The sequence below is a fragment of the Asparagus officinalis genome, chromosome 5, assembly GCF_001876935.1.
Source record: "Asparagus officinalis chromosome 5, Aspof.V1, whole genome shotgun sequence".
NCBI lineage: Eukaryota > Viridiplantae > Streptophyta > Magnoliopsida > Asparagales > Asparagaceae > Asparagus > Asparagus officinalis.
Window position 1 is genome coordinate 82,501,275 of NC_033798.1, and position 16,257 is coordinate 82,517,531.

Here is a 16,257-nt window from a genome sequence, read left to right on the forward strand (position 1 = left end):
TAGGGCGTTGGGACACCCCTGGGGTGTCTAGGCAAAGCCGAGACACCCTTGGGGTGTCTAGGAAAAGCCTAGACACCCTTGGGGTGTCTAGGAAAAGCCTAGACACCCTTGGGGTGTCTAGGAAAAGCCTAGACACCCTTGGGGTGTCTTGGCTTTCCCGAGACACCCCGGACGTCCCAGTTCAGCCTGAGACGCTCCGTTGCGTATGTTTGATTGTTTCCGCCGTAAATTCTTCGTCCGAACTCGGATTTGAGTGATTCCAAGTGCGTTGGAAGCCTGACGAAGAGTTCTACCCGCTCTGATGGTTGGATTATCTGTAGGATGAACGAGATATGGAGGGCGTTGTTCCTTTTGTAAACACCGCAGGGTTCCCGATTAGCCCGTGCCTTCGTAGTTTGTCGATTTGCTTCAATCATTCATCGACATCAATCGAACTCCTGTGGATCGGATAGTGACGTTCATCGTCGTTTTTTAACACTGAGCTGTTCGTGGAGACCTATGGGCAATTTTCGATGCCTACAGGATGCAAACGGTAATGTGGAGAGATATAAAGCACGTCTTGTAGCTAAATGCTTTACTTAAAAGGAATGCATTGATTATACAAAGACTTTCTCTCCGATTTCATCGAAAGATTCTCTTAGAACAATCATGGCGCTTGTTACTGATTTTGATCTTGAGTTACATCAGATGGATGTTAAGACTGTATTTCTCAATGGTGACATTGATGAGATGATTTATATGGTGCAACCAGAAAACTTTGTGTCAGAAGACCCAAAGAATATGGTTTGCAAAGTAAGAAAATCCATCTATGGACTCAAGCAAGCTCCTCGCCAATGGTATTACAAGTTTCAACAAATAATTATCTCGTTCGGTTTTGAGATGAACGTTATTGATGACTTGTATATCACAAGTTTAGGGGGAGTAAGTATATTTTTCTGGTTCTGTATGTCGATGACATATTGTTTGCCATTAGTGATATAGGCATGTTACACGAAACCAAGAGATTTTTATCAAAGAATTTTGAGATGAAAGATCTTGGGGACGTTTCTTTTATATTAGGAATCCAGATACATCGAGATCGCTCTCGAGGTATTTTTGAATTATCACAAAAGAGCTATATTGATAAAGTACTTAAAAGTTTTGACATACAAGACTGCAGACCAGGAGACACCCCTTTGGTTAAAGGAGACAAGTTTAGTCTTAATCAGTGCCCTAAAGGCAACCTTAAAATTCAGGAAATACAGAAGATTCCTTATGCTTCGCCTGTAGCAAGTCTAATGTATGCTCAGGTATGTACGCGTCTGGATATTGCGTACATTGTTAGGATGTTAGGCATATACTTAAGCAACCCTGGTATGGATCAGTGGATAGCAGTCAAAAGGGTTATGAGGTATTTTTAGAAAACAAAAGATCATGCTCACATACAGAAAATCAGAACAGTTAGAGATCATTGGGTACTCTGATTCTGATTTTGCTGGATGCCAAAATAGCAGAAAGTCTACATCAGGCTACATTTATATGTTAGCAGGAGGAGCTATATCATGGAAAAGTGTCATACAAACACGTGTAGCTTTCTTCACTATGGCAGCAGAATTTGTAGCTTGATATGAGGTATCCAATCAGGGAATATGGCTGCGAAATTTTATCACGGGATTACGCATTCTGGAAAATGTGAAAAGACCACTAATGTTATATTATGATAATAAATCTGTAGTAATGTATTTCAATAACAACATGAGCTTAACTAAGTCAAAACATATTGATATTAAGTTCCTGGTTGTGAAAGAAAGGGTACAGAGTGGACAGATATACATAGAGCATATTAGGACAAACTCCATGATTGCTGATCCTCTTACTAAAAGTTTGCCATCTAAGGTCTATCATGAGCACATTGCTCATATGTGTGTGGTATTGTTTGAGGATATCATGATTTAGTGGGAGTTTGTGATTGTGGTGCTTTATGTTTGATTATGTAGTCTGATCAGAAAAATTCTTCAGTTAAGACACTCTGTTCCATAATGTTAAGGTTGACCTCACTAAATTTAAGGTAGGACCAGTTGAAAATAGACATATACTGATCACATTGCATATAAATTTTATGCTGCACATCCATGATTGATCCATGTCGTTTGATTGTATTGGTATATGTGACCATTAATGGGTCGAGTCACGATAAATGTGACGAAGGCCGCTTTGATCATATATTGATATAGTCAATGGACGAGATTGTTCGAAAATACCTTTTCAGTGATAGTAATTCTGAGCTCATAAGGTTATACACAATTTAAGGAATCATATGATGCCCAAGTAGGAGATTGTTAATCTAATTATATCTATTTGTGGGCGCATATGATTAATCATTGTGTATTGTTATCTTTAAAGATAACCCACTTAAAGTGATCAATCAATTGGGTTAATGGGTATTTAAATAATCATGGGCTAAATGTGTAGATACCAGGTTATAATTATAATTTGATGATGAGCCATATTACAAATGTACAACACCTATATATATGGGGTTATAGTCCCTAATTTAGGGTTAGCCACTCTCATTCTCTTATCCCCATCTAAAGATATTCTAAAAGGAGAAACCCTAATATCAGAAGATCATCAAACCCTAACTCAGATCCAAATAATGGATTCAGATATAAGCTTCCGCTCTTAATGTTTAATCTCTATGATTTAATCACGGTAATAAATCTAACAAGTATCACAAATACAAGACAATAAATTTTACGTGGTTCGACAAATTTACCTACGTCCATGGGAGCGGCACAAATAATTTCTTATTAATTACAAAAAATACAAATAAGAGAGAAGATCTCAAGCTTGAGATCTCTCAATCAAATAGCGGGTGATTTTAATCTAAAATCACCGCTCAAACTCTCCATTAATTACTCAATCCCCTTCTTAAATTCACCAAACCCCCTCATCTTTAATTTTGGGAACGAGACAAATGGGGGGGAAATGGGAGAGAGACAAATGCAGAGGGAAACAAAATCCCGCCGTCGTTGCTCTCCTCTTCTGCTCACGCTCTTACCACGCTCGTGAATAGGGTTTTCTTTTTATAGGAAAACCCTAGGTCCTCAGGCGAGCTCCATGCTAGCTTGTCTACAGCTGGCTCCTACGCAAATAGGCGAGCTCGACGTCGCCCTCGCCTACAAGCCCGCAGGTGACCCGTAACCCGTAACAGTCGAGCTCTCCACTCGACCTCGCCTCACCATGAGCTCAGACGAGTTCCTACGCACGTCCAAGCCATCACCTACAGGCGAGCTCCTCCTCGCCTCGCCTCTCCAGACCTCGGCATCAGGTGAGCTTATCGCCCGTCCAACCTGCAGGAGAGATCTACACACGCAGGGAGCTTCCTCGCCTGTCCAAGCCCTCGCCCGTAGGCAAGCTCCCAAGCTCTAGGTGAGCTCCAATCTTTAGGTTCGTTCTTCTTTAATTCTCTATCTCGTCCATCATTTGATAAACCTTAAATTATGGACGAATACCAGGAGAACATCACGAACGCCAACCAGGCTAAAACAACAGCTGCACAAATATACCATGGCTGCCTACGTACCCTCTGACCGGGATCAAACTAATCGTAGTTCTGCCAATGGCCTTCAAAGGCCCTCAACAATGAAGAATGTTCAACAACTTCAAACAATGACCAAATTTCACCCCAGTGACAACTTTGGTCAACATATATGTTAGATTGTCCTTTGTGTGGATCTTCTCCAATCTAACGTCTCCATCATCCAAGATATCTCGAACAAAATAGAACCTGACATCAATGTGCTTTGTTCGGGCATGATACACCTGGTTCTTGGCCAAATAGATAGCTGACATGCTATCACAATTTACCCTGATGGTATCCTATATAATCTCCAAGTCATCCAATAACCCTTGCAACCACAAAGCTTCCTTCACAGTTTCAGTTAACTCCATATACTCCGCCTTCGTAGTAGAGAGAGCCACTGTAAACTGAAGTGTACATCTTCAACATACTGGTGCTCCTGCTAGTGTAAACACATATCCAGTAGTAAGAATGACACTTGTTAAGATCCCTTGCATAATCAGAATCCACATAACCAATACAATCCTGCCTATTTTTCTCATTCTTCTTAAACACCAAACCGACATCCACGGTACCTTTGATATACCGTAGAATCCACTTCACGACCTCCTAATGATCTTTCCCGGGGTCGTGCATGTACCTAGATACCATACTCACGGCATGTGACAAATCTGGTCTTGTACACACCATTGCATACATCAAGCTACCCACAACATTGACATATAGAACTTTGGACATGTATTCACGGTCCTCAACTAAAACATGTGACATCTTAGCTGATAGCTTAAAGTGGGGAGCTAATGGAGTACTCACTGTCTTGGCATTACCATCAAAACTGAATTTTTTCAGCATCTTCTGTAAGTAACTCCTCTGTGCCAACTTCAACCTCCCCTTCACCATGTCTCTCTCAATCTTCATACCTAATATCTTCTTTGCTTCTCCAAGATCCTTCATCTCAAATTCGGATGACAACTCCTTTTTCAACTTCCTAATAGCTGACGAATTTTTGGAAGCAATGAGCATATCGTCAACATATAACAACAAATAAATATGCTCTCCACCCTATAGCTTGTGCATGTAAACACACGGGTCATATGGGCTCCTCGTGTACCCTTGGCCAATCATGAAACTATCAAATCTCTTGTACCATTATCACGGTGATTGCTTCAATCCATAAAGAGATTTCTTCACTTTACATACCAAAGCATCATTGCCTGCAGCTTTAAAACCCATCGGTTGTGTCATATAGATCTCCTCTTCTAAGTTTCCATGTAGAAAGACTGTTTTTACATTTATCTGGACCAAATCCAAATCCAGCTGTGCCACCAATACTAATAGTATCCTTATCGACGAATGTTTCACGACCGGTGAGAATACTTCATTATAATCTATGCCCTTAAGCTGGGCATACCATTTGGCAACCATTCTGGCTTTGTACAGAATGTCCAAAATAAAAGATCCTTCTTTCTTCGCATATACCCACTTGCATCCAATAGCCTTCTTACCCTTCGGTAGATTTACAAGTTCCCAAGTGTTGTTCTTCTGAAGAGAGTGCATCTCTTCCTCCATAGCTTCTCTCCACCTGATTGAATCAGAGCTTGACTCTGCTTTTTTATATGTAGAAGGAACCAAATCATCATCGACCTTAACTGATAAAGCATATGCAACCATCACATCTTCATATCTAGCTGGTCGATGAATATTTCTTCTTGGTCTATTAGCTGCAATGGACTCCAGAACATGACCCTGTTCCTGAGTCCCAATGTCCATTATATCCTCCACCTGCCCATTTGTCTTATCATCTCTTCCCAGTGTCATCTCTGTAGAAACCTTAATAGATATAGTGTTATCTGAAATCTGTGGAGTCACATCATTCTCTATCTGCCGCGATACCCCACTAGTCCGGTCTTCCTCCACCTGCTGAGAAATCTGAGACGTCATCATGTGAGCCTCATCAAACGCGACATCTCTGCTAATGATCATCTTCTTGTCTTATGGATCCCACAACTTGAAGCCTTTAACTCCATCTCTAAAGTCCCGAAGACTGCTTTTCTAGCTCTCGGATTCAATTTCCCATCATTCACATGATAGTAAGCTGGACACCCGAATATCGACTGCTTTTCTAGCTCTCGGATTCAATTTCCCATCATTCACATGATAGTAAGCTGGACACCCGAATATCCGGAGCAACTCATAATCACTTTCAATTTCCCATCATTCACATGATAGTAAGCTGGACACCCGAATATCCGGAGCAACTCATAATCACTAGCCGTTGAACCAGACCATTTTTTATAGGAGTCTTTCCATGTATCGTAGTGCATGACAACCTATTCATGAGATGGCTTGCATAAACCAACGTTTCGGTCCATAAAGATCTAGCCAATCCACTCTGTGAGAGCATACAACGCACATTCTTCAGCAAGGTACGGTTCAATCTCTCGGCCACCCCGTTTTGTTGTGGTGTCTCCCTGACTGTGAAGTGTCACCTAATGTCGTGATCCCGATAAAACTGTAAAAATAAATCACCCTTGTACTCTCCATCATTGTCCGAACGGAGTACCTTCACTTTTCTACCTGTCTGCAGCTTCACTTTCTTCTTTCACTCCTCAAATATATTCAGGACCTCATGTTTATGCTTCATGGGGTATACCTAATTTTTTCTGAAATAATCATTAATGAAAGTAACAAAATAATTAGCCCCATTAAGAAATGTGTTCTTGGAAGGACCCCAAACATCAGTATGAACATAATCCAATATACCCTAGGTATTGTGAATTACAGTACCGAATTTTACTTTTGTCTTCTTCTCAAGTATGCAATGTTCACACAGTTCCATCTTGCAGGTCTTTGCACCCTTCAATAGCCTATGTTTCGTCAATACTTGTAGGGACTTATCATCAGTGTGTCCCAATCTCATGTGTCATAAGTTGGTAGTATCTTCCTCTGTGGTAATAAAAGCTGCCAGACCCATGTTACTATATTGCCCTTCAAGTAGTAAATGTTATTTTTCCTGATACCTCGCATCATCACTATGGACCCCTTTGTGACCTTCAGAGTTGCATTTTCCAAGATCATCCTATAGCCTCCTGCTTTCAAAGTTCTAAGTGAAATAATATTCTTCGTCAATTGAGGAACGAATCTTACTTCTTTCAACTCCCTAGTCACCCCGTCACACATTTTGATTCGAACTGTTCCAATACCACCAATAGGACATACGTGATCATTATCCATGAGCACGATATCTCCTCTTTCCAGCTCCTCAAAGCTGGAGAACCAATCCCTCCTAGGATAAATATGGTATGTAGCACCCGAATTCAATATCCACTCCGTAGAGTCGGCATAACAAACTAACGGTAATGCTGGGCATGAGTAGGCCGAAGAATTTGAATCTGAATTTTCGCCACTAGCTTTGACAATATTCACTTCTGAAGCTTGTACGACTTTTCCCTTATTCTTCCCGGCTCGATCTCTTAACTTTGGACATTCATTCTTTTAATGTTTATTCTCTTTACAAAAAGCACATTGATTCCTACCAACATTCCTATGACCACCTCTATGCTTCGACTTTGAGCGGTTAAACGGACGGTGGTTTGGACTACAGCCTCTTACTGCCAATACATCTCCTGATGCTTCTCGGAGGGTTCACTATCACTCTTCCTCAACTCATAGTTCACTAATGTTGAGGTTACCTCCTTATAGCTGACAGTGGTTCTACCATTGATCATCGTAAGGACAAATGTACCAAATCATTCTCAGGCAATGAACATAGCAACAACATCGTCTTATCTTCATCCTCTATCATGATATCCACATTGGCCATATCCGATAGCAAGTTTGTGAAATTATTGACATGTTCTCTAATGGAAACTCCCCTCTTTATTTTGAATTGGTAAAACATTTTCTTCAAATGAAGCTGATTCTCAATGCTCTTCGTCAAATACTTCTCATCGAGTGTTTCCCACAATTGCTTCGCCGATGTTTCATTCATCACATTATAAATCAAGTCTGGTGTCAAATATGATCGAATAACCCCACATGATTTACTATTCATTTTCTTCCAAACCTTATCCTCCATATCCTCGGGTTTCTCTTGTAATTCAAGAGTCTCCTCTAAATTTTGGGCATCTAACGCATTCATCACTTGACACCTCCACAAGCCGAAATTTATCTTGCCATCAAATTTTTGAACATCAATTTTTGTATTATTAATACTCAACTCTTGTATCGCCTTGGACAGAGACGATCCCGATGTACTTGCTTCGGTCATCTTAACAATCCAATCTCTTCAAACGAGAATCCAAGCCCTAGCTTTCTTCTCCAAATCGAACCCCAAGTCAAACCCGGAGCTCTGATACCACTTGTTATGCGCAGCGAAACCGGAGAAACACACAACCGCAAATGAGATTAGAGAACACAAACAGCAACCAAAACAAGTATCATAAATGCAAGACAACAAATTTTACGTGGTTCGTCAAATTTGCCTACGTCCACGGGAGCGGCACAAATAATTTCTTATTAATCACAAGAAATTACAAATAAGAGAGAAGATCTCAAGCTTGAGATCTCTCAATCAAATAGCGGGTGATTTTAATCTAAAATCACCGCTCAAACTCTCTCTTAATTACTCAACCACCTTCTTAAATTCACCAAACCCCCTCCTCTTTAATTTTGGGAACAGGACAAATGAGGGACAAATGGGAGAGAGACAAATGCAGAGGGAAACAAAATCTCGCCGCCGCTGCTCTCCTCTTCTGCTCACGCTTTTACCAAGCTCGTGAATAGGGTTTTCCTTTTATAGGGAAACCCTAGGTCCTCAGGTGAGCTCCATGCCAACCCGTCTACAGCTGGCTCCCACGCAAACAGGCAAGCTCGACGTCGCCCTCGCCTACAAGCCCGCAGGCGACCCGTGACCCGCAACAGACGAGCTCTCCACTCGACCTCGCCTCACCACGAGCTCAGACGAGCTCCTACGCACGTCCAAGCCGTCGCCTACAGGCGAGCTCCTCCTCGCCTCGCCTCTCCAGACCTCGCCATCAGGCGAGCTTCTCGCCCGTCCAACCCGCAGGCGAGATCTGCACACGCAGGCGAGCTTCCTCACCTGTCCAAGCCCTCGCCTATCGAAGCCCTCGCCCGCAGGTGAGCTCCCAAGCTTCAGGTGAGCTCCAATCTTCAGGTTCGTTCTTCTTCAGATGCATGTCCAGAAGATTTCAACTCCACAAACTAAAAATGTATATTAAATGAGAAAGCATGCTTCTCTTGGTTCTTGGCATACATATCTTCGCTCAATTATAATTTCTTCACCCTTTATTGCGAGATACAACCTCTCCATATGCTTCATGAGTAGTGGTCACTTTGGTCTTCTGCCATAGCTAATCGATGCGATCTTGCATAATAGAAGGTGTTGGGTGTTGTTTTCTTTACCCATTATGGCGTTGATAGTGCCAAATCATTCTCCTCATGTTTCCATTGATTTTTCTTTAGTAATATTGAGCATTTCATGTTATTTTCTAAATCCTGGTGTTGTAGAAAAAGGTCTAGGTGCTGCCAAGGTGGCTGCTTAAATGCTAGGCGCTTTAGTCAGTCACCCACATAGGTGGATCTATGCACCTATCTAGTCGGCTTAAGGCTTTAGGTGTTCCCCTCCTGCCTATATCTGCTCAGCATTTTCTGAAAGTGATATATTTCTACTTGTGATGCTGTAATTAGAGACATCCTTGTTCTTATTGGCCATTTGCAGCTCTGCATTTGCCTGACATCAATTTTTACTTAGATTAGTTCTCTACTCCTTCAATACTCATTTTTTCTGGTCTGGAAGTAGCAGGGCCTGCATATGTGAGAGGACTTTAGTCATCAAGGACACTCTTGCACCGCTGATCAGGTCGTACGCATTACAATTGTCATATGTCATTCCATACTCTAACCACCCCATGAGAAGGATAATGTGCTCTAATGGATTTATATTGGAGAAATGAGAAGGATTATGTGCTCTAATGGATTTATATTAGAGAAAAAATTGTATTATTGAGGTCAGTTACCATTATCTTTCATTTGGGCTTATATACAACCTACAAGACACTCTTACAAATAAGACCCTAACAAAATACATATATCTCGACACTCCTCAAGATGAGTGAAAAATATCCACTAAGTCCATCTTGTTACATCCTCTAGCTATGTCTACAGAACTGAGTCCTTTGGTCAGACAGTCGGCTGCCTGATCTTTAGTTAGAACATGACCTAGCTCCAGTAGTCCACTATTCAACTTCTCCTTGATAAAGAACCTATCGATCTCGATATGTTTGGTTCTATCATGTTGCATTGGGTTGTTGGCGATGCTGATGGCTGACTTGTTGTCACACCACAGCTTCATCTTGGTTTTCTGATCCAACTTCAGCTCCACTAGCACACTTTTCAGCCACAACAACTCCGCAACCCCCAAGACCATAGCTTTGTACTCTGCTTCCGTTGTCGATCTCGTCACCACTGACTGCTTCTTGCTCTTCCAAGAGACCAAGTTACCTCCTACAAAGATGCAGTAACCTGAGGTGGATCTACTGTCATCAGCACAACTAGCCCAATCAGAGTCACAGTAGCCCTCAATGCTCACATGATCATTCTTCCTGAATATCACCCATTTTCCAGGGGCACTCTTCAAATACCTCAGGATCTGGTACATTGCGTCCATATGACCCTTCCTCGGGTCATGCATGTAGCGACTCACCACGCTCATTACAAAAGAGATATCGGGACACGTGTGACTCAAATAGATCAACCTACCCACCAGTCTCTGGTATCTGTCACGATCAACCGGTTCTCCTGCCTCAACACCAAACTTAAACCTCTGGTCGAAGGGTGTAGCTGTAGGTTTGCACCCCCAACATCCCTGTCTCTGTGAGAAGATCTAGTGCGTACTTCATTTGAGATAGAACAATCCCCTCCGCTCCTCGAGCTATCTCGATCCCAAGAAAGTATCGAAGCAAGCCAAGATCTTTCACCTCGAACTCTTTACCCAGTCTCACTTTGAGTTGGGCAATGTCCTTCTCATCATCCCCTGTAATAATCATATCATCCACGTACACAGTAAGCATAGTAATGTGGCCTCCGCTTCGTCGAAAGAACACAGTGTGGTCGGCGTTGATCTGCTGGTACCCCATACCTATCATAGCTCTTCTGAATCTGTCGAACTAAGCGCGAGGAGACTGCTTTAGCCTATAGAGAGACTTCTTCAATCTGCAGACTTTGCCCATTGTTGACCCGTGCCAAATCCTGATGGTATATCCATGTACACCCCCTTCCCCTCCACTAGATCCCCATGAAGAAATACATTCTTTACATCTAGTTGGTGTAGCTTCCATCCACCATTCACTGCCAAAGAGATCAAAGTCCGAACGATGCTCATCTTCGCTACAGGTGCAAAAATCTCATCATAGTCAATGTCATATGTCTGACTGTACCCTTTTGTCACCAGGCGTGCCTTGTAGCGCTCAACCTGACTGTCTGGATTTTGCTTCACAGTGAAGACCCACTTGTATCCAACTGCTCTTTTCCCTTCTGGTAGCTTTACTACCTCCCATGTGTGGTTTTTCTCGAGAGCCCCTAGCTCCTCATGCATAGTCGCTTTCCACTTTGGATCCTTCTTAGCAACCTGCCAATTATTAGGTAAAGTAACAGAGTCCAAAGATGTAATGAATGCTCCATGTGCAGATGACACGTTAGAATATGAGACAAACTGGGCAAGATCCCAACCATATCTATCGGGAGGATGTCCCGCATTGCTGCGAGTAGTCCTCCGTATTGACATTAAAGTAGGAGGAGTAAGAAGAGGAATGATATCACCTGTGAGGAAGGTATCTGGGGTTGGTGTAGGTGTCTCAGGAGTCGGGGTAGACCGGGACAAGGGACTTGATGGCACCAATGGCACTGTAGGAATCGTTCCCTGAATCTGCTTCCCCTTCCTATTATAAGTAAGTAGCTCCCCCTGAGCCGTGGGCCTAACACCTCTTGTCTCCTCCTCCTCTTCTTCTTCATTCTTCTACTCTTCCTCAACCAATCCTCCCTGCCAAGAAATCGATACAGAATTGATTCCACATTGTTCACTGAACCATTCTCCTCCTCTCGCCTCATACATCCAGTATCAGGCGAGTCACCAAAGGTTGAAGTTACCTCCAGGGTGTAATATGGCTCGAACTCTCGAAAATACACATCCACGCTCACAAACAGCCTCTTCTCTACCGGGCTCTAACAAACATACCCTTTCTGTGTAGCAGAATATCCCACAAAGATACACTTCACCGCTCTAGGATCAAGCTTCCCAACGGATGGTCTGTTGTCCTTCACAAAGCACATGCAACCAAACACCTTCAATGGAAGAATCCCACCATTATCTCCCTTCAACATCTCACACGGAGATTTCCACTCTAGCACTCTTGAGGGCATCCTATTGATCAATTGAGCTGCGGTCATAACTGCTTGTCCCCACAATGTTTTTGGGACATTTATGGAGATCATCATACTTCTAGCAACCTCTAGAAGGTGTCGGTTCTTCCTTTCCGCTATCCCATTTTGAGCTGGCGTATATGCACATGTGGTCTGATGTTGTATTCCTTGAGCTGACAAGTATTCCCCAAGTGCTCTGTTGGTATACTCTGTCCACATTATCAGACCTTAATACCTTCACCACTGCTCTGTATTGAGTCTGAACATATCTATGAAAGTCTTGGAAACAACCAAACACATCACTCTTATTTTTCATTAAGTACAACCAAGTAACACGAGAGAAGCAATCATTGAAGGCAACACAATACTTATATTCATTCATAGAACTTGTGGAACAAGGCCCCCAAACATTAGAATGTATCAGGTCAAATGCACAAGAACTCTTATGATCAGAACTAATATAAGAGCTTCTAGCAAGCTTTCCAAACTCACATGCATCACACACAAGTTTCTGTTTATTTGCTTTCTCAAACAAAGATGGATACAACCTACTCAAAACACTGAAGGAAGAATGTCCCAAGCGCTGGTGATGGAGCATCAACACATCCTCAACACTCATCTCAGGTCCTACCCATGCTCTCTCTACCATAGACACCAACGCTGAGTCTAGCCCTTCACGATCCAGGTACCACAGTCCACTACTCCACGTGCCAGTCCCAAGTCTCTGTCTTGTCCCCTTCTCCTGGAAGATCACCTTAGGAATGTCAAAAGAAACAATACATTTTAGTTGGCGTATGATGGCACTAATGGACAAAAGATTTACTGGAAAGGAAGGAGCGTGTAAAACATTGGACAATGTTACAGTATCTGTATAATTAACTGTACCCTTACCAACCATGGGCTGAAATGTACCATCGACAGTTTGAATGCTATCAGCCGATGCTAGTTGAGTGTATGATGAGAACTCAATAGCATTCCCTGTCACATGTCGAGACGTACCAGAATCGACTATCCATTCTGATGATCTAGTGGGAGATATAAAAGCAATAGCATGTGTGTAATCAGTACCTTTGATCGGATGAGCATAAGTAGTAGTGTTGCCTCTGGGGAAGAACAAAATGGATGTCTCCTCAGTCCCACTCTTCTTGTCTCCATCACCTGCTGCTCTCTGCTTCCTCCTAAGAACCTCCAGGAGCGCCTGATCCTCCTCAGTGAAGACCACATCAGCTTCTTCCTCTCCATCTGCTACCATCAGATTTGCCAGGCTGCCTCCTCTTCCACCTCGTCGACCACCGCGGTCACGACCACGACCTCCGAACTGTCCACGTCCATTCGAATTTCCCTCCTTGGGTGGCTTAGGGCAAGCATGTCTCAGATGACCTATCTCACCACAGTTGTAGCACTGTCGAGTCTCCCCATTGAATCCAGTGTTACCTGAGTTGGAGACCGCCAGTGCTAACCTTACCCCTGGAAGTCCGCTTGTCCCAGCCTGTAGCCTAATGTGACTCTCCTCATGTATCATGGCTAAGACTGCCTCATCAAGTGTGGGAATCTTCGGCTGAGCTAGCAGCATCACGATCCTCTGATCAAATGCTGAAGTCAGCCCCTGGAGAAATACCATAGTCCTCTCTTGCAGAAAGGCCTCTCGTTCCTTACACTCCGGATCCTTACAGCTTGCTCGAGGTGAGAAGTGATCATGATCCAGCCACAAGCGCTTCAGCTCTGTGGCATACTCCTGTACTGTCTTATCTCCCTGGACTGTAGCATTAATCTCCCTCTTAATCTGGAACAACCTCAGGTTATTCCCCACCCCATCATAGGTTCTTCTAAGCTTTTCCCAGACGTCCGTCACCTTCCCAATGCCGTCTACTGTAGCGGCAATCGACTGGACCAATGAGTTAAGAAGCCAAATGTACACCAACATATGAGTGGACTTCCACTCGTCTCTTCCCGCAGCGCCCTCCGCCGGCTCTGCCTTTTCACCTGTCAAGTACCCCTCCAGATTCCACCCTGCGAGAGTGTACCTCACCCGACGTGACCAGCTCAGATATGTAGCTGGCCCATCGAGTTTCAGATCAATGGGTGGGAGCTCCAATTTTGCTAGTGGCCTTGTCGCGCTCTCACCAGCGGACAACCTCATCAGCTGCATCAAAGTTGAGACATCCGCGGGGTTCAACTTCTTGATGATCTCCTCCATCGATTCGACTCTAGATCACTATTCTCTCTTCCAACAAAATTACTGTTCTCCTTCAAACAAAATTACTCTCTAGATCACTGTTCTCCTTCAAACAAAAAATCACTAGGCTTCGAGACTCTCTCTCTCTCCCAACAACCGAACCTCAAATATATTGGTTTCCCTGAGTGACTCAACACGAGAAAGTGTTTTTATCTTTTCCTCCATGAAACTGAATCATCATCCTCACCAGCTCGCGATTTCCCCCCGATCCCAGCCATCGGTCGAACTACCATCGCCATCGCCGTCCTCGACCGCACTCGTAGCTCCACTGCTCCCCCTCTCTCTCCGGCGTAACCGCTGCTGCTCGGGCTCGCTGGCGACGGCGGATCTTCCACTATCTCGGTCTCGTGGTCTGCGTAGAAATCGGCAGGCAAAGATCCGTTGCTGGTAGGCAGTTTGGGGCTCGGACCATTCCCAGATCCTTCACCAGCTCCCTCTTCTAGAGTTAGGGAATCTAGGCGAGGTGGTTCGTCTCCGTGTGGGCTAGGGTTTGAGCTCCAACGATCCTGGCGACGCCAATTTCTGGGTTTAGGGTTTCATTTCCTTTTTTTTCGCCATGGCCGAGGAGATCGCAACAGCAGGGGTTGGCGGCGGCTCCTGAGCTCTGATACCAAATTGTATTATTGAGGTCAGTTACCATTATCTTTCACTTGGGCTTATATACAACGTACAAGACACTCTTACAAATAAGACCCTAACAAAATACATATATCTCGACAGAAACAAATTCTTGCTCCAATTTGCGCTGATTGGAATACAAAGATGAATTGAAAATTCTGTGAAATGGGAAAAAAAGGAAATTTAGAGTTAATCGTAGAGCTGAATTATTTACTTCAAGGCTTCTTTCTATGTTCTTGTCCTACAAGTTCATTGATTCTAGTGACAAAGGTTTGCCTTTCTTTATAGGGAATTAGCAAGCCTAAGTTTCAATGGTTAAGACTTCTGATTCTTGTTAGTTATCTCTTTTGGGCAATCACAATGTTTTTCATAGAAGAATCCTGGAACAAGTAGAACTTATTCTGTGGTTATGAGGTCCATCATGGCAGATCCTCACATATCCCATTTGTATTGCTACTTCTTCAGTCTCCTTATGTTTCTTTTCCATTGGATTTTGTCTGATGATTTAGATTAGAACGTCCCCTGTTGCTGTCTCTTTTTGCTGAGATGAAGTGTCATAACTACAGTGTATACACACCAAAGTTTTGTTCATGTCCTAAAACTCTTGCCTTCCATATTTTGCTGGAACATGTAGTCGCAGGGGTCTATCTGAAGTGTTGTAATCATTTTTACTTACCTCATGTTCTTGTTCTTTACCTGATTTATTTAAAACAGGCTAGCTAAGGATGTTGTTAAAGCCCTTAAAAAGCGTATCAGAAGTAGGAATCCGAAGGTTCAGATTCTTGCGCTAACAGTAAGTCTACAAATATCTTGATGATTTCTATACTTACTTCCATTTTCTTCTTTGTCCTTGCTCTGAGTTTGTTACTAGCACTTAGAATATGACTACTTCTATTGATGACAACACTTTTATACGCACTTGTCACTTATTTTAGTATTTGGTGAAATTGATGTATTTGTCCTTACTAATTCTGAAACTTGGATTCAGTACCATTCCAGTGCATTCACCTAGTGTTCCTTGTTCTATAGGGTTATTAAACCACTTTGTACTTGGAAAGGAGTAATACTTTATATCTACTCTTGGACATTATATTTGCACTGTTTTCAGAACAGTATTTCAAGTGCTTTGATTTATCTTAAAATGTTTATGACCATCTTATGTAGCCTCTTTTCGCAGAAAGTTGTACAAAGCTAATACTGAGTATTTTTTTTTTAGAATTACATTTTTAGTTCCAGTTTGTATGTAGCTTAGCTTTACTCCCTTTTTTTGGGAAAAAAGCCGGAGCCTAAAATTTATTGATAAAACATCTAATATTTACAGAGATAAGAGTACGTGAAGATGGAGGGATGAAAATAAACTAGAAATTTGCACTAGGACCTTCTAGTTTCATGTACTGGCAGG

General features: G+C 42.8%; 2 protein-coding genes across 8 annotated transcripts in view; one reads left to right on the plus strand and one right to left on the minus strand.

Annotated features, from left to right (window-relative positions):
- LOC109839910 (TOM1-like protein 2) overlaps positions 1 to 16,257 on the plus strand; it is a 39,259-nt gene that overhangs the window by 14,882 nt on the left and 8,120 nt on the right. For all 6 annotated transcript variants that reach the window (XM_020408364.1, XM_020408365.1, XM_020408367.1 and 3 more), the window contains exon 2: positions 15,570 to 15,648. In XM_020408364.1, coding sequence (XP_020263953.1) covers positions 15,570 to 15,648 — 79 coding nt within the window. The remainder of the gene's footprint in view (positions 1 to 15,569; positions 15,649 to 16,257) is intronic.
- On the minus strand, positions 12,352 to 14,864 carry LOC109839912. Of its 2 annotated transcripts, none has more exons than XM_020408371.1 (2): positions 13,070 to 14,864; positions 12,352 to 12,743 (listed from the first exon to the last, which is right to left on the minus strand). In XM_020408371.1, the coding sequence occupies exons 1-2, from the start codon at positions 14,196 to 14,198 to the stop codon at positions 12,700 to 12,702; spliced, it is 1,173 nt and encodes a 390-aa protein (XP_020263960.1). In that variant the 5' UTR covers positions 14,199 to 14,864; the 3' UTR covers positions 12,352 to 12,699. The 2 variants fall into 2 exon arrangements, with proteins under 2 accessions (XP_020263960.1, XP_020263959.1); XM_020408370.1 differs by having other exon boundaries at positions 12,352 to 12,755.